Source organism: Micromys minutus, assembly GCF_963924665.1.
Source record: "Micromys minutus genome assembly, chromosome: 1".
Lineage (NCBI taxonomy): Eukaryota > Metazoa > Chordata > Mammalia > Rodentia > Muridae > Micromys > Micromys minutus.
This window is the reverse complement of record NC_137969.1, coordinates 108,642,934-108,669,455: the sequence shown is the minus strand read 5'-3', so window position 1 is coordinate 108,669,455 and position 26,522 is coordinate 108,642,934. Positions and strand designations below refer to the sequence as shown.

General features: G+C 38.9%; 1 protein-coding gene across 1 annotated transcript in view; it reads left to right on the top strand.

Annotated features, from left to right (window-relative positions):
* Positions 1-26,522, top strand: part of JARID2 (jumonji and AT-rich interaction domain containing 2) — a 146,509-nt gene that overhangs the window by 56,395 nt on the left and 63,592 nt on the right. The window contains exon 2 of the mRNA XM_080917060.1: positions 11,352-11,487. Within this exon, the coding sequence (XP_080773186.1) occupies positions 11,352-11,487 (136 nt within the window). The remainder of the gene's footprint in view (positions 1-11,351; positions 11,488-26,522) is intronic.

The window sequence follows — 26,522 nt, the reverse complement described above, 5'->3', positions numbered from 1 at the left end:
CCGGGTAACCCTTCCCAGGAATGTCTGACCATCATTTATTCTTTCTAGATTTCTCTCTCATGTGTAATGAATTGGCACGATTTAGTTTTCTGTTAGGTCAAGAGTACAGTGTGTTCTTCCATAGTTCAATTCCTAGTAACCACATGGTGGCTTACAACCAACCATACTGTCATCTGTGTGTCTGAAGAGAGCAGCAGTGTACAAATAAAAAGGCTCCCCAGACTCACTTTTCTCCGATCACATCTCTGATTCTTAGTCTTCTTTCTAAACTGCTAGTTCCATTTCACAGCTCCCATTAGGTTCTCACCCCACAGTGCACAGGAAATGCTCAAAACCATACAGCAGTGAAGTCTCCTTCCTCCTCATGCACTTATGGATTCTTACTTATCAGGAACATGAGATTAATAACTAATTAAAACATAGTTGTACTTTAATATAATTGGTATGAGCGACTTAGGATGTCTAGTGTGAGAATGCTATATAAAAAGGATAATTTATATCATGGTCATACCTGCTTGATGGTGTGAAGTTTTAACACTTTTAAAAGAATGGTAATATGGTGTTTAGTGACAATTTGCCATATGAGAAGTGTATTTTTGAGAACTGGTAAATTGAAGTGGAACCTAATTAAGGAGAACTAAGTTTTTGAAGATGTTGCTTTAGGTTTTTTGTTTGTTTGTTTGTTTGTTTGTTTTTTTAGTTTTTTTTTAATGTGTACTTGGTATGTGCCCGAGTGTATGTCTGTGTATCATATACCCTGGAATTCCTAGATTTCTCAAGGAGGCTTGGAGTAAAGCTTCTGGATCATTAATATGAGGTAGTCATATTTAGGACCTACATTATTGCGACATTGTCTTTCCTGTTTCCTCACAATATACAAGTTGTCAAGATACATTGAACGCACCTATGAAGCACAGAATGTATTAGCAGATGGGGGATGTGTGTCTGAGTGAGGTTCACGAAAGAAATGAGTGGTCATCTATTGCTGCACCTTCCTCAGGAATTAGCCTGTGTTTATGTGGCTTCCAGTGGTAGCATACAGTGAAGGGGGAAAAAGCTTTGTCAAAGCCAGCACAACAGATTTTTGAGGGTGTGAAAGGCAGTTTCAGTCATCTAACAATTAGAGATTATGTATTGATGAAAAACAAATAGAAATCCAGGAATTTATTGCATTAGTACAAGTACATTACATTGTACATTAATACAAGTGGATTCTAGGTTTTGGTCATTTTGAGTATGCAGTGTGAACGAATATTTACAATGGAGAGATGTTTTGTGTGGACAGGGGTTTGCATTTCTTCTGTTGGGTTTGATTCTGGTCTTGTTGTTGCTTGATGTTTTGACTATTGGAGTAATAGGCAAGCTACTTCATTCTTCTTACCACAGAGTAGTTTCGTGTTTTTTTACATCCTTGCCAAATGCTTATGGTTATTTGAGGATAGCAGCTTATGTCATTTCTTTGTGACTTTACTTCAAGTTTCTACACTAACTGTGCTATTAAGTAGCTTGATTAATTCCTATAGAAACCTTATACCTGTCTGAGAAGCTCTTATTCATCCATGCTCTTATTTGGGCTGCTAAGAGTTAGGTCTGAGGAAAGCACTAAAGAGACTGAAATGTACAGGTTTAATTTTATTCAAAAATAGAATACAGTACAATACTATTTGATTGAAGTATATTAACAATATTGTAGAGTTAGAAGGCAGAAAAGAATGGCAGTAGAATGAATGATTACCCTTCCATCTTCTTCCTTAAGAAATGAGAACAGGTGGGACACCCTTGAGCAATTCTCCATATTCACATCTCTTACGATTGCAATGCAGAAACTTCTTTCCAGTATTCAGTCAAGTAGTGTTCTGGTTTCTAGGGAGATATGGTTTCTTATCACAGGAGAGGAAGAAGGACTCAGGTACTCACCCGTACCTGAGGATAGTAGTATGTGGGTCTCTACAAAGCAGAGCATACAGGCAGCCACTGGAAGCCTAAAGAGTGCTACAGATTAGGTTCTCACTCTTCAAGTACCCATCAAACACCTTGACTGTAGTTTAGTGATATTTTGGATTTTTGAGTGTTTTATAATGTAGCTTTGATACAGTTCTGAAGTTCTTTTATCTATTTTTCTTTATCCCCCAGGAACAGAGGTGATATGCACACATGGAACACTGTTTCGGCTTCTAATAATACACTAAATACAAAACCTGTATTCTTGAGCAGCAGGCACACCTGTTACAGACTAATAATGGGCTTACACAGACATTGTGTCATAGTTAATAAGTGGCCATTTGGGTGCCTTCATACTGTCTCAAACAGTAAAGAGTGTGGGTCCAAATTTGAACTGATTAGCTATTTTAAATTTCTTTGAGGTTCCTCCAATACCCTTCCCCCCTTTAGAATGAGCAATAATAACCCCAAAGTAGATTTTACAAGTCATATATGCTCTAAGAAAATTATTTATAATAATAGTATTTGAATAAGAATAGATGAAAAGTAGACTGACTAACGTAAGTACACAGGGACAGAGGTGTAAAAGAGGTGCTCAGTCCTGCTGATCACAGCAAGAGAAATACTGAAAGTCCACAAGAACATTGTATTAGTGAACAATGTTTCTTACATATCTGGTCACCTAGTGAATCTCACAACCCCATCCTACTATTTTAAAATAGCAGTTTTGAGCCTAGGATTGTATGTGAGTATAAATCACAGGGGGAATGTGCACATACATTTCAGATGAACTTTGCATTCAGAAGTCTTTGCAAAGTCTTTGTTGGAGGGAATTGATACATGTGTGATAAGATTGTCAGCTAATAGTACTTTTATAACTTAGAAAATTAAAATTTTATAGTGTAAAATGTTTTTAAAGTAATTTAATGTAAAATTTGATCTAAATTACTTAATTTGATTGTATGGGTTTATATCAATGGAATCACTTCATACCTGCATGACTTCCTGTATGAAGATATACAGCTGGTGTAAAATTCTATAGAGAATTATTTTTTTATGGCTAAATGGCATTTTATATTTATGTACCATATTTTGATTGTCATATATTCTCAGTTGCTGAGCATATGGGCTATGCGCTGGTTTGTTAACTTATTTATTACACTCTGCAGTCCAGCCTGACTTCAGATTTACTATTTTCCTATGGTTGCTAATAATTCTTTTGGCTCTCTCCCCTTTTTTGGGGGGAGTAAGTTTTTGTGTGTATGTTAAGTAAGTGGGAATAAGGGGTTGGTTTATGTATGGTATGGCATTTAGAATTTTTGTGCCTACACTTTATGGTGCAACACACCTTTAATCACAGTAGAAGGATTTCTGCTCTATCTACTGAATTCCACTGTGGTTGCTTGTAAAGGATAGGGCTATCTGTGTAGTGTCAGCTGATGATGGAATGCTGCAGCAAAAACCTGAACTCCAAGTTGGATTCGTGATTTACAAAGTTTTATTATTTGTGTTCAAAGCCTGGCCTTAGGTTAACGGGGCCACAGCAAGTGTGCTTATCCGAAAAGTTAAAAAGAGACTTTAGAGGGATGTAGGAAAACCACCTGGGGTATTAGTTAATTTTAAGTGTGGCTTGCTCTTCCTAAAGCAGAAAATGTTTTGCATTGGATTTCAGTGTTTCCTCTTTAATGCCATGTAGGGCCATGTTGTGTTTTGTAGCTCACAACCACCTTCTTTCGTGTCTTCATCTGAAGGGGCATTTCCATTCTAACACACCTTTTTGGCTTTTTTTTTTTTTTTTTTGTGATGTTAATTTCTTGTTCTGTAGTTTCACTCAGAAAGTTGGCTCCCTTTTCTGTTTGTGGTAATTACTATATAAGTACCCTGCTGGGTTTCTTTTTGGGAAATTCAGTTAAAATTTAAAAATGGTTTCTTTGAGGTCAGGAATTTGATTAGACTCTATCAGGCATTAAAGTTTTTTCTTTATTAAAAGCAGTTTTATAACCAGCAGTTAGTATATTTTTGATGGAGTGTTCTGTCAGGGCTGGTGATAAGGCTCATAGGATAAATGCATTTGTGACCAGAGTTTGTTTCCTGGGCCACTCACAGTTGTCCTCTCATCTGTGTAAACACACTTATTTTGAAGGAATGGGTACATAAGCAAAATATAAGCCCTTTCAAACTTCTTCCCTCTGACAGTATCAGCAAACAGTCGGTCCTTTATATCCTAGCTGCTATTTCTGAATCCTTTTATCACTCTGTAATGGCTGGAGAACAGAACCTGCTTGTCTCCCACTTACAGACTTAAAGACATTCAGTTGGAACTGTGGCAGTGCATTTAGTTCCTGGAAGGTGGCAGGTGCTAGTTTTATGTTTCAGTGAATAAAAACTTGTATCATCTAGAGCCCTGTGCTACTCCCCTCCTGCCACCACTTAGGACATTACTTTCAGGGAAATAAAATTCTCATAATCAATGATTTTGTTTTGGCAGTTATCTAGTTTGGTGAGTTTGTTGTTGCTAAAAGGTTCATCTCTTCAACATGACTGCCAATTAGAGTTCCACAATACAGAGTTCAATGCAGTACCAAAGGCTTGAGCACAACATGCCACTACTGTCTTTAGAATGTCCATTGTGAGTTTATTTCATTCAAGGCACAGGCCACTTCTTAAATCGAGTGAGTCCCAGCTGTGTGCCAGTGGCCTGGGCCTGTAACCTCAGTGCTGTTTCCTTGCCAACAAATGAAGCTCAAAATGTGAGTTCCAGGTTCAGTGGAATGTGATTTCTTATTGCAGTGGACCTCTGTGGTAAGCTTCTTGGCCTTATGGAATTGTTTGCTTCATGTGTTTGCTTCAAATCACAAGCTATTGGTAGGTAGTTGATATAGACATGGCTGGTAATGAAACCTTTGTCTCTGTTTATGCATGGCTATGAAAAAGGTCAGAGTGTGTCTGTTTTTGTTTCTTGAGAAAGTCCACTGTTAATTTTCAGTTGAATCATGGCAAATTTTGGTCACTATTTGTGGAATATGAATAGTTATTGCCTGGCATCTATCTGCTTCGACTGAAGGTGGCAAAGATACTGAAATCATCTCAGCCTGAGATCTTGATGCCCTCTCAGTAAGGGAAACAAGTAAATAAAGAAGCGTTAGGTAGATAGGATCAAGCTCCCACTTTGGGATCCCGTCAGTGTCATCAGGGTTGCTTATACTTCATAGTAAGTTCCAGGTTAGCCTCCCATTTGTATACAACACAACATAAAAGTGAACATAAAACCAGGAAAGTAACCATTGATAGTCTTCACTACCAGTGAAATGAGCTAATTAATGTCAATTAAAGTATGAAGGAAGAACCTCTTGAGGAAGCCCAGTACTAGGGTAAATTATTAGGGTAAAGGGCAGTGAATGCTTGCCTGCTATCAACTTTCCCTCTGGTAGTGACTGAGGGAGGGATGCTGGGAGAACCTCTAGGCCAGGAGACCAAAGAACACCATCCCTGTGGTAAAAGACAGACATCTCCTATGTTTTGGTTTGTTGAGAGTTTTTGGCCTTTTCTGTGTAGCACAGGCTGTTCTAGAACTGGTTCTGTAGCCTAGACTAGCCTCGAACTCAGAAGTCAACTTGTCTCTACCTCTCAAGTGGTGGGATTAAGCAGTCTTACCACCACACCCAGTGGAAGGAAAATGTTCCCAGAGGTCATGGGCATTGAGGAGGGGGTGGGGTGTCAGTTCACAAAAACAGTAATGAGAAAAGTTGTGTTAAATGAATTTATTAAAGATAGCATGTTGCCCCCATGCACCCCCTCTCCCCAGGACGGGCAGTTAGGACAGTGTTCATGAAGTTGATGAGGGTTAAAGTTGTATATATTATTACTTCTCATCCTTGACTAGTAGTATTGGAATTAGAAAAATCTCCAGTGCATTTGCCTTACCAAACCCTATAGGTTTTTGTGTTTGTCCCGTGTACATTCCTTCATGAGTCTCCCTTTCATGAGTCTCACTGCTTTCTACACACTTCATTCACCAGTTGTTTGACTATTTCTGGTGCTCCCTATAGGTATCATAACAGTTTTAAAAGCAAGATGTGATCTTTACTGCTGACATTATTTTGTGCTTTAGTTGCATTATAAAAGTTTATGTGATGATGTTCCATAGGCTCATTGTAAAAGGTAAAAGATAATCAAGATAAGTGGCCCACAGCGGCATTCCAGTGTGACACTGGAGAGAGGAAGTGGTATTGGGAATAGAATGGATGAGGCAGATACTTAAGGCTGTGTCTCTAGACCAGTGTAAGCTTGGTTATTAATATGGGAAGGAGAAAAGGCACAATTTAGCTGTTAGAGTAGTGTAGTGTTTGAGGTTAGACTTTGTAGACTTTAATATCTTTAAAAACCTAATAATTGGTATAATCTGTCTAGATGAATAGCCCCTTAGTAATGTGTGCATGTGCTGACACTGACACCTATTTTCTTTTGGAGGTTTACTTACTGCTGAGCCAATAAGCCAGCCAGTTACTGATTGAGCTTGTAAAGAGACTCCCGTAATGTCCTAGATTTTGTGAGAAGAAGTGCATTTTTAACTCCTTGCCCTAGCTCACAAGCAAGGGTTTTTGACTGAAGTAGAGACAGAAGAGATTTACACTCATATATGGCCTCTGTCTTAAATGACTTGGTCTGGAGCCTAGTTTTTAGAAAGTAATTTAAAAACATATAAAAAGCACTGTAAATGGCCCTGACATTGCATTGGTTTGCCTTTATGGTATGTGAAAGCAATACCATATTAGTATAATAGTAATAAGTAATCAGCATATTAGCTGAAGCCATACTGTCAAATATGCCTTTGATCTCTTTGTCAGAAGTATGTTCTATTATTTTCTTTGTAAGCCAGCTTGGAGCTGCACAGCGTTCTGAGTTGACCAGATCACTATGTGTCTTCAGTGTATTTTCTCCTACTTCACATAATCACAGAATGGTATATACTTATCCTCTTTGAGTGATGGGAATGCCAGGTGTAGCAGATAGGGTTGGAATCACTTGTAGAATTATTTAATGGATGGACACACCGTATGATAAAATGCATTATCAAATAGTTCACATGGTCAGTTGAAATCTTAACCAGGCTGTCTAGTACAACTCTTTTTGATGTAACTTCATATAGCTAAGTCGTTTTTAATTTTGTGTGAGTTCTGGATTAGTTGCATTGTAAACTGTGAATTGAAGTTCAGATTTCTGCTGGATTCTTGGAAATAATCCTGCTGCATAGATCTGATATCTTTAAGTATGGCAGGAAAAGAGATGTGGGAGGTATTAGCTCTGACTACTATGTTCTCAATGTACCTTGTCATGGCAGAATGTCTAGATATCTTCTTGCCATGCCACTACCTTCTTGACAACAATGTCTGACATGTTCAGACGAGAAAGCGCTGACTTTATAAAAGCACAGTTGGTGGTCTGAGGTTCAGGCTGTCATAGTTGTGTTATGAAGTAAAATTTTTTTTTCTTTTCAGCAGAAGTTCCTCATCTAATTTCAACTGTAACTTTAAATGGACAGTGATCAAAGTTAAGTTCACCTTTACTTAAAGGAGCAAATCTCATTGCATTAGTGTTTTCAGTATCCCAAGAAGGGGTTCTGAGAAAACTTTGTCATGTTTATATTCAGTGTATATTCCCTCTCTTACAATGCTTATTCTGTTTCTGGGTGTGAATTATTTGACCAGGTTGTGTTTTGTTTTGTTTTTATGTTTTAGACAAGAGCTTTAAAGCATGTATTAGCATTATGTTGATCTGAGGGGATTCTGAGGAAACTTTCTTCAATGTCAAATGACCATGGCCCATGTTGACACTGTATCATTTCAACCTTCTTCTTGGGAGTGTTTTTCATACCCACAGCCCTTATCAAGAGACATTCAGCAGAGAGTTCCATTTTATTTTTAATTTTATTGTTTTTGTGTATGGGTGAATTTGGTATGCCAGCAAATCCAAAAAGGGTCAGCAGAGGGCTTCAAATCCTCAGAACTAGAGTAAACCACCTGGGGCCTCCAGAAGTGCAGCCCCTACTCTTTCCAGTCCCCATTTTTACTCTTTGATACTGTCTGAATATTTCTTAAACTGTTGTTGGACAGGGTAGCATTGTCTTGAGTAGGATGATTTAACTGCAGGTATCTGAAGTCCTTCTCAAAAGCCCTCAATGAAGAGGTTACTGTTCATTTTACCCGAGAAGAAGGAAATGACCATTTTGCTCTTTGTCACATCACCACTTTGAGTGCAAATCTTATTAGGTTCACTGGCAGCTGAATAAGGTAGATGCTGAGGGTCGCCTGGCTATTGGTGAACACTTAGACCTTGTTATCAACAGTGGCATTTTCAGTCTTTTCTGAGACTCCATGGAGGTCTTCTGTATGCAAGATGAAGTCACATGTTGGCTCCTCTTTTTGAGGAATTAGCTATCATTGGAGAACAGCAGCTGGAACAGCCATCAAAACAACCATTATATGTTTGTTTTGGAAAGTACAGTGTTTTTTTTTTTTTAAACCAAGTTTGGAATACAACTTTGTTTGCATTGTATAACCATGTTTGCAGTTAGAAAATTGTTTTGTTTGTTTTTTGTCATTTGGGATACATTTAATAGTATGTGCTATTAAATATATTCCAATATAGTCTAATTTCAGGATTTTTGGAAAGAGATGTAACCTTCATGATTCTATTGGTCCTAACCTGGTATAAAATTTTGAGGTTTTTATTCCATCCCGGGCACCATATTTTACAGGCATGTTGAGTACCAATAGAAGGTGTGAGAGACAAAGAACGATTGATAGGATTTGTGATAATTTTGTTCCTGCCTCTAACACCCCTCTGTAGATGTGCTCTTTGATCACTGAACAGTCAAAGGGAAGATTTCTTAGGAATGGTAATATAGGCTTTGGAAGCTTTCATCTTAGATTTGATCCTTACTGTTTTCTTTGTATCCCTTTAAAGATAATAATTTTAGGATTGTTTCAGATGTTGTCATAAGAAAAGAAAACTTGTTCATAGTGGACATGTTGCTTGGGTATGTGGAATTTCTTTTTACTATTGAACTTTGTATCTGCAAGGAGGAAGAACAGCATGACCTACCATGGATATTTCTGGACACTGAGAGAAAGATGCTGGATTGGTGGGGGAGGGGCAGTTCTGCAACCTTATTCATCAGGTTAGCATTGGCACAATCTGTAGATTTTTGAATCCAGGAACAGGCACAAAAGTTACTAATCTGTAGAGCTCTTTGGTGAATCCTCATCCTCACTAAGTTTTTTTTTTGGACAAAGTAGCAAGGTGCTAGATTCCAAACCTGATTGGGGAGTGGTTTTCAGGTTCTTGTGAAAAATGGTTTAGGACATGAGACTCTTGAAAGATAGAAAGCAGGAACCTATACAGATGGTAAGAGTTGTTGTGGATGAGCAACCAATGTGTATTCTCTGGAAGGAGTACATGTTCAGATTTTTGTCTTGCTTGCATCTAGGTGTTTAGATGTGTTGGAAAGAGTGTTGGAGACAAGTAGGTGGGTTGCTGAGGAGGAGAGATGTTGTCAAGCCTTATGTATTTAGTCACTGGGAGAATATCTTATAAAGGTAGCAGTGGTTTAAATCATCACTATGGCTGTAATTTCAGGCACTTCATACTAGATGTTGTCTAAGGTTGAAAAATAGGAAGGCAAGTATAGGAAAATGGGGTAGATTGTGTGTGGGAGGAGAGAAAATATGAATGAGCCTTCTGCTTAGTGCTTCCCCCCCTTGGGTTTCTTTTCTATCTTGACCCTATCATTCTGTATATACCATTCTATAGCACCCCAGAATAAGGAGATAGACTCAGCAGAATGGTTGTCTGGGTGACTAGGACTTGCTTAGCTTTTTATCTGTGTACTTAGGGAGCAGTGGGTAACCCACTAGAACTCTGAGACTGTAAGAGTTTAATGCTGAATAGTCACATAACCAGCACAGTCAGTTTATTAAGGCAATAGGTCTTGACCAGCCATATGAATTATAAAAGGACATTGTGCATATGTGTGAAATTAGAATCTCTGTCATCCATAGCCTGCTTCTCCTGCATTTAAAAGTCTTTCTAGGTGTAATAGAGCTGCTGATGTCATTTACTCAACCTTGAATGTGATTTCCTTTGTAGGCATTTCCATCTCCCCTGGCTTATTATCTTTTACATAGACCTCAGTGGTGGGTATTATAATTTTTTAATCTAGAGCCTCAGTTAAGGTAAAGATTCCAGCCTTCACAGAAGTCAGTAGATCTTTATTGGAATTCCATAGGCAGACACCTACTTTGGGACTTCTTGATTTATAAAGTGTTGATGGAGGAAATATTAGTTTATAATCTTACATCATTGTTGTGGAGGCACAGAAGAATGGGAATGGGATGGTAGAGAACTACATCTGACAGCTTTAATGAAAGGTCCTGGCTGCTTAGAAGGAAAAAGTGGATTTTAGCCCAATAAGCCCTTCTCCCAACCTGTAGTTAGCACCATCATTTGGTTGCAGGTAATCTGCTTTGGCAATCTGCTCTTCATATGTTATGTGTCCACATCATTTGCTTTTTGATATATTATTTGGATTCCACAAATGGGGGTTACTTAAAAGCCTCATGTTTCTGGTTCTAATGATTTTGACGGTCGCTGTGACATGGCTCTCATTAGAAGTTAGTACTTACTTGCAGGTTATGTTGGCTTCTCTTGGTCCTCTAAAGGTTCTGCCCTGCATCAGAAATACCATATTGGCAGGCCTACCAGTAGTAAAGGAGTTCTAGTCCGGGCAGAGTGGGAATGCTACCTTCTTTTTTCTTTTGCTTTTCCTTTATTCTAGAACAATGGTGGAACTACTCTTTACAAGGGTCGCCTAAGACCATGAAAAAAAATTAGAGATATTTACATTATAGTTATACTATGATACCTTACAGTAGTCAAAATGAGTCAAATTACAGTTGTGTGGTAGCAATGAAATGATGTTATGGTTGGGGTCACCACAACATGAGGAACTGTATTAAAGGAGCACAGGTTTAGAGAGGCTGGGAAACACTACACTAGGAAATTCTTGATGCGGATATTGGGAGCACCAGAGGAAGTTACAGGATATTTATTTGCCTTACTTCATTGGAGGATTTGCTTGGGATTTGTGCAGAAGGAATGTATTGCCACTTCACACTCTGGTACAGGTTCAAATAATGATTGTTAGGAACATGACATGCAATACCCCCTCTTCCCAAAGAAAAAGAAAAAACAAATACTGTTTTTAGCTTTTGCTGTCCAGCTCTTTTCATTGTAGATCATGGTGTCCTCAAACTTACCTACCTGTTTTTGCCAAGTGTTAGATTTAAAGGTGTATCTACTATACCCAGTTGGAATTTCACAGTGCCTGATTTTTCAAATTTCTTCCACAGGACGACAGTGATGGGATCCCGTGGTCAGAAGAGAGAGTTGTACGGAAAGTCCTCTATTTGTCTTTGAAGGAATTCAAGAATGCACAGAAAAGGCAGCACGGGGAAGGCATTGCCGGGAGCCTGAAAACAGTCAATGGTGAGCTGATCTCTGTAGTGCCTTGTTCTGGCTGGGCATCTGACCTTGGCACAAGCAACCTTGTCTTTGCTAAGCTATGCAGTTTTGGCTGTATGACTATATATTCCAGCCATCCCAAAATATAATAGGAAAGTGTGCACAAATCCCTTTAATAATCTTGTTGGAATGTGGAGGCTTGTATCCTACAGAAGGAAATATCATACTGGCCTTAGTGTTTTGTGCTACCAGTCTGTAAGCACCCTGCTGGCTTCCTTGCTGACCAGTTGCTACAAGTCATGGGTGTACAAAAACTTCAAATGCTCCATCTCTTTCCGTGATTATCAAAATCAGATCTGGAAAAGTGGAACTCTCACTTTTTTTTTAAAACTTTCTCTGTCTTTGTCATTCCGTCGCATTATTAAAGATGAATGCTAAATTAATCAGAAAATGTTTGGTTGTTATGTGGTTCTAGGTGTGATATGTAGTTCATAGTCTATTGTATATACCTTAATTGTGTATAGATTATGGAACTGGTGTATTAGTTAGGGTTCTCTATATAGTAGGGAATTTGTTGGTGACTTACAGTCTGTAGTCCAACTCCCCAACAATGGTCAGCAGTAGCTGTGAATGGCAGTCCAAGGATCTAGCTGTTGCTCAGTCCCACAAGGGCCAATGTCCTTATGTAGGTCTCCAGCTGAAGGTGAGTTCCAGATTAAAGGTGTGTACCACCACACCTGTATCTGGGACTTGCTTTGTCCTAGGTGACCATGAGCTCAGAGGTCTCCTACCTTCTTAGTGTTCTAAGATTCATATGCCTCACAGGATCACACGTGAGTGGATTGTGGTTCATTCCAGATATAATCAAGTTGACAACCAGGAATAGACACTACAGTGTTCTACTTGGCCAACAAGAAACCCACAGGAAGCGACCTTGTCTTATCTTTGCAGGTTTGGCTTTGGACACAGTATACTATTTGCCATGTTATAGCTCATAATGGCTTCTGATTTTCATTTCTCCTCTGCCTCTCTACAACCTCCATTTTCTCATATGTGTATTTGACCATTCTGGAGATCAGAGCATCATTTTGGATTTTGGTTTCTACCTTCTCCCTTGTCTGAAATGGGTTTGTTTGCTACTGTGTTGCCCCAGTTTTCTTTTGTTTGCCTTATTTGTAAACTGAGTACTCAATGCTTTTTCCTTGGAATAGTTAGAGTAGATCTGTATGTTGACTCATTGTTAGAGGGTCATGGCAGGGTTTTCTAAGACCACCTCTGTGGTGTCCATTAACCAAAGGGTCTTGTTTACTTAAAGTGGGGGAATACATAAACTCTACATGGTGTGTTTTCTCAATGTTTCTACAATGTTTCTCTTCCTAAGCACATTGTACAGGTGTTTTATTATGTGTGCACCATGTGCAAGCCTAGGGTCTGAGGAGACATCAGTTCTCTGGAGCTACATTGCCATGTGGGTTCTGGGAATTGGACCCTGGCTCTCCAGAAGAACAATAAGCACTCTGAATCTTCAGTCTTTTTGTTCTATATAGCACCCCCTGATTTCATCCATGTTCATTGAGGCGATACGATTTTGAAAGGGTCATTGAACAATTATGCAAATTCTAGATGGCATTTAATATTCCTTGGTTGCATTACAGTAAAGAGTATTTGTTGTGATATTATAGTATCTTGCCTGGTAAAATTCATGAATGTTTGGGCAGAATTATAAAAAATAATTGGATTAAATCCCAGATCAAGAAATAAGGAACAGTAACTCCTGATTAAGGTTCTTTTATGTTTGGGAAGAGGAATGTTACCTAGGAGTAGCAGTCAGTGCCTTAGTTCATTCTTTGTTCATTGTCAGAAATTAAATATAAGTTTCCCTAACTGGTAAATGTCAGGTGTTATGGGAAGAAGTTAGACAGTCATCCTGGACTTAGTAATGGCATTATTTAGGTTTAGGAACAAGAGTAAAGATAGTCCTTGTAATAGCACGAAGTGCTGCTAACTGTCCCACTACTTATATCTTTGTGACAGTGTGAAAATACTGGTCGAGACGTTGTAAATTTCTATTAGGATTAAAGACTCTTAACTTTGCACCTTGTGCACAATGCAAGGGTACCCCCACCCTCCCAGGCCACTTGGTTTTCACCAGTGAGCCCAGTGATGTGACTGACAAATGCTGGGATTACAGATAGGTGTCCCAGTGGCAGGTCTGTCCACATCCCCTCCTCCCCCAAATCTGTCTAATCTGTTTGTTTGCATCTCTGTCATCTGTTAAGGCACGGTTTCTCCTGTTTATATTGCTGCTGGCCCACACACATTATGCTAGACATTTGGGCCAATTTTCTGACTCTTCCCTGTCACTATAGGATTATTGGAATTGTACACGATTACTTTGTCCTCTGGGTTCTGGGATCAAACTCTGGTCTAGGCCTCTGTGCAGCTAGGATTCTTTCTACACAATCAGCTGGCTCATTGTTACAAAGGTTTTTTGGCTGCTAAATTGCTGTGAATATGCCAGTCTTTGTTGATCTTTTCCCAGACCATGTTTTCACCCTGTAGATCTTGTTTCATTGGGCAGTTTTTGAGTTCCTTGTTATTAACCAGGCATAGTGGTAACATATATTGGGGGGCATAGATAGATACATGAGGTTTTATATGTTCTGAGAGCACCTACACCAGAATCTTGAAGGTAGCTACTATGCTAAGAAGTTTTTTTGGGAAGAGCCATGAAGCAGAATTACCAAAATTGGAATAACTCCTTTTGTGTAGGTGTATTTTTCTCCACTTAGAGGGTATTCACCTCTTTTCCCCTCTCCACCTTACAGTCCTGAGAGAACAGGGAGGGATCTAGGCCTTGGAGTTTAGAATAGAAGCAGACGGTATGCAGGGATTGTGACTATGAAATCCCCACTAAAGCCCCATCTCCCTGCACCACGTATTAAAACAGCATCTATAGATGTGGGCCAATTTCAGAAAGCCTATGGGTCGCTTGCATACCAGGACACTTCTTAATAGTAGGTTGTTTCTTACAGCCTATCCCATAGAAACACTTTGTTTTTATAGGTCATCTGTAGCCATGCCAGGTTAATGGGGGTCTGGTGGTGAAGCAAGGAATATATTGTTTGAAAGGACAGTGGGCAGTGGAGAGATTTCTTTGTCAGAGCACTAGAGCTTGGTTCCCAGCTTCTATGTTAATGTGTCTCACAGTTGCCTGTCATTCCACCTCCAAGGGATCCAACACACTCTCCTGGCTTTGTAGGCACTTGCACATGTGTTGCAGTTAACTTCTTGGTGGGGTAGATCATTCCTACTTTAGCTTTGAAATCGGGCATGTGTTTGGATGTGTCTTTTGGATGTTGTTTTAGGGCTTCTATTGCTGTGAAGAGACAACATGACTACAGCAAGCAACTCTTATAAAGGAAAACATTTCATTGAAGTTGGCTTACTTTTCAGAAGTTTCGTCCATTATCATCATGGCAGGAATCATCACAGAATGCAGGCAAATATGCTACAGGAGAATTATTGAATGTACATGTGGTTTTGGGAAGACACATAGGCATTATTTTGCAGTAGCAGATAGTTCAAATTTTAGAACTTGAACTTCACATGACAATTTACAATCCCAGAGTACGTGAAGGAATACTAAATCATTGAAGCTGTTATGATGACTATCATCATCATCTCTTTAAAATTAAAAAAAATATGTATTCTTCCTGCATGTATGTCTGTCAGTGTCAGATCCTGTAGAACTGGAATCACAGACAGTTGTGATTTGCCACGTGCATGCTGGGAATTGAACCTAATTCTTTTTTTTTCTTGAAACAATAGCCAGTGCTCATAACTTAAAACCCATTGTTTTTGCCCTTCTCCTCATCTAAAAACAAAAGATGTTTCCAGCTTATTGCTTTTTCTACAGGAATTTCTTAGAGAAATTCAATTTAAAAACCAAAAAATAGGGGGGGGGGGAAATAGTGCTAGTTTCACATTAAAAGTGGTATGTGGTTGACTGACATGACTTCTGCTAGATCAGTGGCATGCTGACATGATTAGAGAACAGCTCTTTGCCCTCACCATTTCTGTGAAGTTGGAGATGTCTACTGTTTGAGTGGCTGATCTCAGACTTCTACTTCTACCTGTCCTTTAATAACCCAAATGGGCACAAGATATTAAAAACCTTATTTTATATCATGAAATTATGTGCACTATCCATCTTACTTTGGTGCTTTAGAAGTGACAGGGCCTGAAAGCTTTTCCTTCTTAAAGAAAGCACATGAGCCCTTTGAACAGTGTTATGGATTGACTGTAGGACAGTCATTCTGTGCTGTAGCTGGTGAATGTAGATGGATAAGGCAGTGTTCCTCCTGCTTGTAGACTGTGCCACTTTCCCTGGATGTAATGAAATGACAGGGTTTTGAGAAAGCTTGTGGAGAATGCGAATCTTGGCCATTCTTTCCCTTGGGCCTGCTGGGGCTAAAATTAGGGACATTTAAATAATAACATGCTACACAAATAACGAGTACACATAATTACTCAGTAAGAGGGGAACTATTAGCTGTATTTGAATTTCATTTGCTTCCTATAAATGTCATCTCAGATCAGCAAGCCCTCTGGCCTGCAAAACAATTTTGAGTAGATCAATGGCCATTGGATCTCTTTTTAGATGTACAGCAAGCAGGAATGTAATAGTTAAGCTGCTCTTCGTTTTTCACAGTCAGTGTTGAAAGGCTCTTACTCAAATCTTCAGAATAAAATGGATGAGGAAAACTTGAGTAGCAGCTTGTTAGCTTAACTCTAACCTGGTAATGCCAGGATTCAAACTTAGCCTTTCTGGATTAGACTTCTATTTAATTAATTTACCACTTAGAAAAATAGCAAGTAGTTTCTCTTTTTTTATAATGAAAAGTTAAAAATTAATTTTTATTTAGCACACAAGGTATTAAATCTCTTTTTGTACTCTAGTTTTCTTTTTCTTCATATCCCCCATGTCATTTCCTCATTCTGCATTGCCTGCTGTTACCCTCTCTAGTGTTTTTCAACCAGGCTTTGAATGAGGTAGGTGGAATTTTTTAGTAGAAGAAGTACTTCAGGAATGGAGTGATAACCATTTTAAGGTGATCATGTTTCTGGGTTTTGTTATCTGTAATTCAGTTGATAGAAACTTTTTCACTCTTTACCCTCCTGTTTAACATTTTACCCTCATGTCACCTGCATGCGTGCCTATGTGTACATACATAGCTTTCAGGTCAGTGGTACATACTTCAGACAATCTTCTGCGTTTCCTTCTTGAGTGCTGGGTTCAGGAGCATGCACCACCATTCCTCAGGTGCACTGATTATTACTACTGTTCTGGTGGTGTTCAACTATGATGTCTAAGTTGAAGTGCCTTGGAACTCTCTCACTTTCAAGGAGCACTAGCTAGTAAAAAGTGAGTGAAACAAAAACATGAAAGAGGTTCCTATAGGATAATTAGGTCAGAAATCAACATAGGAGCCTGTGTGTCTGGATTGAACTTATACTTTTGTGTGGTGGTCCTTCTTGCTGATGATGCCATCATTTTAATGATATTAATGGTGTCTGTAGGCAGGGCTGCCTGGGAGAGGAAGGAGGTTCAAGGGCTTCATTCATAGTGAGTTCTGGCCAGCCAAGGCTACAATGTGAGACTCCATACTTTCAACAAAGATTCTGCCCTTGTAAGCTAACTTGTTTACATAAAGACCTATAATGTAGCTCCTGGCCTTGATCTGGTTATGGTGGTAGTGAGGAGGAACCGTTGATCATTTCTCTTGTGACTTGGTGAGTGTCTGTTTTATTTAGCATGGTGTGCTTTAATTTTGGAGACCTTGAATCCAGACTCTGCACTAGTAACTCTATCTATTCCTGTTGATTGTCATCTTTATAGTGGAAAGAAAGCAGTTTCACATAGTGATTCTCTATCTCTGGAGCAGGCTAAGTGCTTCAAAACCAGAAATACAAACTGACTTCTTATTACAGTCTGGTAGGACACAGGGGCTTCAGTAGGAGTTCATTGTCTACATGGTGTTTTCTTTTGTGTTTATGTGACATTTTCCTGATAATGTGGCAAGGTGTTTATACTTTTCAAAGTTCTTATTTGTATGAAATCTTTTTGTGTAAGTGGAAGGAAGATTTTTGTAGTTTTGAGATATGAGAATTCTATGTTGGGCTTTTGGCATGAGGAAGCTCTTCTATATCCATACAGTAGATACAGTTTACCCCATGTATAAAGGGCAAAAGCCCCTTGGGATAACTAGATAGTTCTTTATTTATACACAGGAATAGGCAGCTCAGTAATAGGATCCACTTATTCATTCATGTAAAGTAATAATGTCACTATAGGAAGGCCACATGTGCTTTTAAATCCAACCCATTTCTTGCTTTAAGCTCTAATAATGTGTGTATTGACAGTGCTATAGATTCTGTTTAGCATGATGAATGGTAGTGTTGCTGTCTTTGTGAACCGCCCCCAACCCCCAAACCACCCAATCTCTTTCAAGTTGAAAATACCTTGTTATTTCTTAAGTCACATTAAATGTTAGAAGTCATATATATGGTATAGCTTTAAAACTAGCAGAGTGATGACTAGATACACTTTTGGGAAATAACCTTGTATGTATAAATCTTTTAGTTTACAATTCATTTCTTAAATCTCTTCTGCTGCTAAATCTCACCTCTTCTCTTGGCAGACTTTGTAGCCTTATAGCCTCAGATTTAGTTTAATACCTTTTTTCTAAAGCTGAGAGGATAATGGGAACACTAGCAGTTTAGTAGTTTATTCCTTCTGTTTAAGAGAATGGTCATTGGTGTCTGCAGAGTGGACCCTGTATGGTCCCTTCAAGGCTCCTTCTCTCTTCTCCCATATGGTGGAGGGGGGGCATTTCTAGGAGTATATTATTTAATGCTTTGTGTCTCATTTCTGATCTGGCTCTTGGGAGAGACCTTAAATTATCTTATTAAATAAGACCAATTCGTGTATTATTTCTTTTGTTACTTCTATGGCTTGGGAGGATTTTCAAAAGGATATTATTAATAAATGTTGTGAAAAGCTGTGTTTTAGTTTGTCATGGTGGAACCTGCCTATGCTGTAGTCCCAGCTATTTGGCAGGCCCTAGACCAGGGCCTGGAAGGGATGGGGACTGTTTGTCTAATAGTTTCTAGCACTTTGCCACCACTGTTCCCTAAGACTACCTTCCATGGGATTGCATCTTGCTACCTTCTTTAATACTCCACAAGTCTTTGGATCTAGCATTCATTCTTTCCAAATATGATTTGTGAATGTGACACACTAGTGTTCTCATGGTGTTCTAGCTATGAGAGGAATTTATCCAGTCTGCACTTGCCGTTGGCTTGTACACAGTGGGTTTACTATGTACTCAAGGTGTATACCTTTTGTGCTTAGTGTTCTTGCTAAGGACCATCCCAGTTTGCTCTTGGAAAGTGTTCTACAATTGTAAATGGTGACCTAGAAGGCTCTAAGCTGGCATTTTCTAAATATCCCTCTGTGGAAAAATATTGTCAAGTTCTTAATTCTGTGCCCAAATCTTCCTTATAAATTGTGACATGTAGAGCAAGGAAGCTCTTGCATTGAGTTTTATGGGGAGGGGATGTGTTTATGATTTGATAGCATCTCTTTGCAGTTTCTCTCTTTGTCTCAGTGAAAGCAGAAGGCATTTACAGTGTATGCCTTTTCATTAGAAGAGTATTGTACATTTTATTTTACTCTGTGTATTTAAGTGGGATGGGGAATTGCATGTCAAAGGCAGAGGACAGCTTCATGAGGTTAAAGAGGTCACTGGGCATGGTAGCAGGCATCCTTCCTTAGTCATGGTCTATCTTCCCAATCTTACAGTCCCTGCACAGAACACCCTAGACAGAGAACCTTGTCCCAAAGTACTAATGGGTTGTGTTTTTCTAAAGTCTTAAGGGTAATTTTAATAGGCAACTCTACATTTGGTTCCCAGAAGCTTTCCGATACTAGCAGACCATTTATTGTTTGTTGCCATCTGTGACTTGATCCTTAAATCTTCTGAGGAAAGCACTGTGATGCTTTAGGTTTCTACTTTCCTGAAGTGTTGAGGGACATTGGGCTATTTCCACCTGTCCCTGTAGAGGTAGGGTTGGACTCTAGGGGAAGGTTAGCATCACGTTTTTTGCTCACTTTCTTTCCTTCATATCATACCACATGCTACACACCTAGACTAAGTAGAGATAGCCTTTCGAGCCCATTCTATACCATGTACCCCACAAGTGTTCCTGCTAGCTTTCCCAAGGTCTCCTTGTATGGAAGTCTTCCAAGGGAATAGGTTAAGGTTGCCATCAAGTGGTTGCTGTTGGTAGTGAAGGATAGCCTGCAGATAATTCCAGTTGCTTAGTCTCTGTACAAATCAGTGACTGTTAGGAATATTGTTTGAGGAGTAGTCTGCCATAATTTATTTGAGCTGATGTAGGATAAGAAGCTGTCTGCGTGATCCCAAACTGCCTTGTATCAAAGTACAGTGTGTGTCATCCCTTTCAAGATCCAGATCAAACCTGGATCCAGATCTGGATCCAAACCCTGTGTCTTCCAGCCCCAAGATCTGGACTACAGGTGTGACTTCCGTATCTGTGTGGATTGTAGTTTATTTCAGATATAGTCAAATTGATACCTCTCTACCCCTTGACACAGTTATATCTCCTCATGTGATAGTTTTTCAATAACTTCAGTTTTTAAGCAATAAATAACAACATTCCTCATTAAACCAGAATTACTTATTTTAAATTTACAGTAGATGGCATCGTTCCTTGGGCAACATCCTTTTATTATCTCGAACTTAAATATAACTATTGCTATTTTCTTAGTTATTAATGAAATTGAAAGAAAACACATTTGTACAAATATATTCTTAACGATAACAATGGAAGCACTCCTGTCATGTGGTTTGTAGACGGTGTTTATAGCTGCCATCCTCCCCTACTCATTCTGCATTGTCTCCATCCTCTGCAAGCACCTCAGCACCTGGAGGAGTGACCCTTACCTTCGTTCCTTATGATCTGTGCCTTTTGTCATTTGGCCTGAGCAGGCTCTTATAGTTTCTCATTAACTTTTGTCACAGCACGGAGAGAGGCCCTAAATGATGTCTCCTTCACTCCAGACATAATCGGAGGCAGAAAGCCCTCTTGCTGTTTTTCTATTTCTTAAGTGAGTTGGTGATTTATTTTTTTTCATGAGTGACATTCTCAGAATTGAGGATTCATTTGAAGTCTTTAGTAGTTAGCAGAAAGTAAACATTGAAGAAGGTAATTCGGATTGAGGTTCTTCCCATAAACCAGTAGCTGCACCATGGAGCAGAACACTTGGAAAGTACATTAGACTACATGTGCAATGTCCCAAAGTTCTGGATGTCAGGGTCCATTCTAATGCCAAGAGCTCTAGCTTTGACCCAGCTACCTTCACTTCCCCTACTAGGCATGGGTAAGGAAGGACTGTCCCACAGGAGTAGAAGCTGGTGTGAATTAGCAGGTGCTCCCACCACTGTACACCATTGATTGCCCTTGAGAGCTGCCTGGGTAGTGTGGTTTAACATAGTCTGCCTCTGAGCTGGCCTTTACTGCATGAAAAAGGTGTTTGCCTGCTCATTTGGAAGTTGAAAAGGTACTTGGAGGGACAAAGAATGGTATTAAAAACATAAAGAATGATATGTGAAACAGTGGAAGAAAAAAATAACTCTGAGCCTATTTTGAACTGAAAGAGGGTATATTTAGTAGTTGTTCACATTACAATCTGTCCAGTCATATTAAGCCAAAATTCCTGGATTCTAGCCATCTCAAACAATATTGAACACTTCAAAAAATTTGAATGTGTTGGAATGAACATTGACGTTGGATCTTGATTTTTATTCTGTTAGTAGCAGAGACAGTCAGATTACCAGAGGTAATCAAGAACAGTATACGGATTTTAGAGTATTTTTGGAGACTTTAATCACTAATTAGTAAATATGAAAGCCAAAGTGGAGTTTTTTTGAGCTTCATAAGGGGCTTTGGATTTTGTGTGTCTGAGATATGGTTCAGTGGTTAAGAACACTGTGGCTTTTCTTGGGTGGGCTTGGCTCTCCTGAAACTAGCTCTGAAGATCAGACTGGCCTTGAACCTTGCCCTCTGTGCCCCATGAGAAGAGCACTTTTTTCTTACAGGTTTGATTGCCAACAACCACCACATGGCAGCTCAAAATTGTCTGCAGTTGCACTTCCATGGGTTCCGATGGTTTCTTCTCTTCTCCAAGTGCACTAAGCACACACAGTACACGTACACACACACAGGCAAAACACATACCCCACACACTCATTTATCAGAGAATAAATTTCTGGTGTTTATGGCATATTGTATATCTCCTTAGCCATGCGTGCTGCAGAAAACAAAATGGGAGTGCTTATCTGCACCAGTTCAAGTGGCACAGGATCTAGGAGTGGTTGGTGAGGTGAGGGAGTGTTACCAAGTTTTCATTATGAATGGGTTCAGAAGCCATCTTGATATGACCTGGGAGTAAGAAAATTAGAACGAGGCTGGGCTAGAGAGATGGTGCAGCCGACTGACTGCTCTTCCAGAGGTTCAGTTCCCAGCAGTGACATGGTGGCTCACAACTATCTGTAATGCAGTCTGAGGCCCTCTTCTGGTGACAGTGTCTAAAGACAAGAGACAATGCACTCACATACATTAAATTAAAAAAAAAAATCAGAATTGGGACACAAAGAGATAATAGGCAGTGTGCAATAAACACCAGAAATAGTTATAATTCGTGTTGAAACCCGTGCGAACAAATTGTTGCTTTCTGATTTAACTTCTAAATACATTATTGACCTATGTTCCTGAATTGTTGACATCCATTTTTATTCTAGAAGCACATTTTAGCTTTATTAATAAGTGTACATGCCTGATTTGAATATGTGCAAATATGCAGTTTTCTCTATTTCCTATGCATTACAAGTGTTTTCATCCTCTGAGCCTTCTTGCCAGCTGGCTTTCTTTAAAAACGTCTTACGAGAGAATCGAGTTAACAGAACTTAATGGTGCTTTTCGGTATCAACCCTTTCTTTAACCGTGGTTCAGTATAACTTTCCTATGTTCATGCATTTCTTTCTTTTATTCTCCCCAGCAGATTTCCCAATATATTTCTGATTTTGCTTGTGTTGTATGACAACAATTAAAGTATTTTCAAAAAATTGGCCATCACCATCTTTAATTTTCTATGGTTTCTTATTTACCCTTTAAACCAGTTGAGTGCATTTCAGATATTTTTAATACAGTAATTTAAAACCAATCGTATTTATTGGGTTGCTTCCTTGCTCAATCTTGGTCAGGATGCCTTCCATGCTGCTTTTTCTTGAAGGAACTGCCTTCTGTCATTCATATTTTTCTGCCCATGGGCTGACAGAGGATACGGCCAACATATATAATACTGTTTGTGCATGGCTTAATTTAAGATAAGACTATGGTGATTTTTATAGAATCCTTGGTATTTAATATCCATGATGTACTAATTGGGGTTCTACTCTGTGTATTTCATCTTGTATTTGCTTTCCTATTCTGGAGAGGAATGAAGATCATCCTTTGGGAGAGTCATGTTCTCTATAGGGAGGCTGTCACCACAGCAAAAGGCTTTCCTCCAATATGTGTACCTAGCTGCCCTCCCACTCCTCATCTCTATATAGCTTCATAGGCTTCACTCCTAAGACTGTATTTCCCTGCTTCCGCCTCCTGAATGCTGGGATCAGTTGTGTCAATTAGGGTCTCTTCTTTCCATTTGTTCAGAGCTGGCAATAGTTTTGGGTCATTTGAATCTTGGAAGCTAATTAATAAAACAAGGTCAGAGACACCTTTTATATCTTGTATTGTTCTGCCTAGTAGCCAGAGTGTCTCTTCCTATGACTTGCTCTAAGACTACTCGCCTGCAAGGACAATAGGATCAGAGCATGCCATCTTGTATTGCTTCTGCTGTCTACTTCTGTTCTTAGAGAAATACCTCAAAAAGTAAACTTTCTTTTCATAATATATAAATTATTATTTTTAGTATGCTACAACTGCCCAGAGAGGTCTCTTTAATTACCATTTTCAAAGAGCTCTGGCATGCTTGGATTTGTCCTTATGCTCTGTACGAGACTGCATTGTTGCGAGTCCTGCTTTGGTGTACTTCAACCACTATGATCCAGTGGGAAAGGGAAGCACAGGGTTAGCGTTAAGGCTAGAAATTGAGTTTCTTGTGACTTTTTCCTACTATGAATGCTTTAGTTTAGTCATGTATAGTGGTTTTATTAGCATGAACAACCAAGTCTGTATGAAATTTGTCACTCAATATGGATCGCTCTTCTGAGCTACTACAATTATTGGTATTACTTTGTAATTGCATGGCATAGCACTGACCAGGCATCAGGGCAACTGTATATATTGCTCAGTATGTGAAGCCCCCTCCTCCCCGCAGCTCTTTGGCATTTTAGGAATTATCAAGGCCAACTGGAAGGCTTTCAGACTTCCAATATACATAATTCTGCTTGGTATAGAGCCAGGGTACTAAGTTTTAGTTAAATACATCACATGTAATATGTCATGTAATTGTCAAGAGTGCCCAATTTTAATAACAACTAGTTTAGCATGTTTGCTATACTATCTAATTATGTATTAATAAGTAAAATATCAGCACAGTGTATCCTTTTTCCCCTCCACTTTTAAAAAAAAGTCTTGTTTTAAATAATCATGCCCAGGATCTAGAAATTTGGTCTTGTTGTGCGATTCCTACAGATAGAAAAGCTCATGGATGGTTCATATTTGTAACACTGTATAGTCAGGAATGGTGTCTTGTATCCGGAGAATTGACAGTTCCTTTCCAGTCTGGACAATGTGGTGAATTCCTACCTGAAAAACAGTTTGTGCAGATCCTTCTGTACCCAGATCCTCTCTCGCTTATTTCACCAATATAGAGTAAATGCTCTGTAAATTTCTGTGTCTCTTTGTTGTTTAGGAAATTGATGCTAGTGTAGATGTTGTTTGCTTTAAGATTTATTATATATTTTTATTTTTTGTGTATGATTTGTCTGTGTACCAAGTATGTGTAGTGCCTGAGGAGGCCAGAAGAGGAGGATGGGTCCCAATTGTGAGTTGACATTTGGGCATCAGTATTTGATTCTGGCTCCTTTGAAAGAGCAGCTTAGACTGATTGAGACATTTCTTCAGCCCAGGTGTAAATTTCTTTTTTTTTTTAAAGATTTATTTATTTATTTTTATTTATGAGTACACTGTAGCTATTTTCAGAAACACCAGTAGAGGGGGCATCGGATCGAATTACAGATGGTTGTGAGCCACCATGTGGTTGCTGGGAATTGAACTCAGGACCTCTGGAAGAGTAGTCAGAGCTCTTAACCACTGAGCCATCTCCCCAGCCCCGTAAATTTCTGTCCTTAAATTTTTTTTTTTAAGGTGGGGACCTCTCTTTTTTTTTTTTTTTTTTTAAGGTGAGTTGCTATTTCCTATAGTTTTATACAGTGTGGTGATTGATCATTAAAACTCCACAGCCTCATAACCTGTTGTTAACTCACATGGCAACCTATATCATCTTTTGTGTGGGTGGTTTTGGGTTGTGGGAATAATTGTATAGAACTCTAATGTCAACATAGCACGGTTTGTGCAGCTTGCAAGTTATCAGTTGCTGGAAACTAGAGCTTTCAGTATTAGACCCTGGGCTGTAATAGAATGTTTTCTTAATGTGCTATGACTCCTAAGGCTAGATTTGTTGTTGTTGTTTGTTGTTCTTTGGTTTTGATTTTTGTTTGTTCCTTTAAGATCAGCTTATAAATTATTTGGTCCAAGGTAGTCCAGAACTCACTGTAGCCTAGGCTTGTCTTAAAATTGTGATGGTCACAGTACATAATTTAGCTTACTTCCCACTTAGGCTGGTTATTTGAATTAAATAAGGTCTTAGCATTGTGAAGCAACAAACAGGTTTGTTAATGCAGTGTTTATGTCTTCTTCTCATGAGTTGAAACACTATATAAGTTGGAATTTGATCTTGTTTTATGAAGCTAAATGCATGAAGAGAGTTAATTGCTGATTACCCAACTTGGTGATAATGGTAGAAGTTGATTATGTAAGGGACAAAATATATCCTCAGGTATCCTGAGGTTTAGATGATTCTTTTTTTTTAAGGTAGGCTGCATAGAATTGCTTTGGTATGAGATCCTTTCTGCAGTTTCAGCCTCTTCCGAAGTAGCATTTTTTGAGTACAGTCCTTGTGCTTTCTGAAGTCTTGAGTAATAGAATTTTGTCAAGGAGACACTTCGTTTGTTTTTAAAATCTATTTTTATTTATTATATATAATTACATTGTAGCTGACTTCCGACACACCAGAAGAGGGCACTAGATCTCTCATTACAGGGACCTCTGGAAGAGCAGTCAGTGCTCTTAACCACTGAGCCATCTCTCCAGCTCATGGAGACACTTAAGAGATTACTGATGTACATATAGTATCTGACCCCCAACCCCCTTTTGTGCAATTCATTCATTTGAACATTTTTGATTTCTAATTCTGTTCTGAGATATGCATCAAGGAAAAGGTAATGCTTGCTTCCTTCTTGGAGAGCCACAGAGTAGTAGGAGTATGGTATATAAAATTATTTCCAGTGACTTGAACAAAGAAGGATAACAAATTCATGACAAGTTGGTTATACTTGGTTTATCTTACCTCTAATAATAGAATATCAACATCAAGGCAATGGTGACATGGAGTAGTTTTTTTGGTCATATCTTTTGTATAGTTCAATTCCTCAGATGGATTCTGGCGCCCCCCATCCCCCCCCCCAAAAAAAAAGAAAAGAAAGAGAAGAAGGGATGCTGTTTGTTTCATCTCCTACTTATACCGAGCCCTCCTGTAGGGTATTGGGTCAGCTCTTTATCCAGTTGCAAACTGGATAAATGGTTTCAGCTTTTTGTGTCATAGAGACTTGAATGGAAGTGTCATTAACTTACACCAGAAGACAAAGACCTACTTTGTTTTAGTTTTTTTCAAGAGGATACCAGCA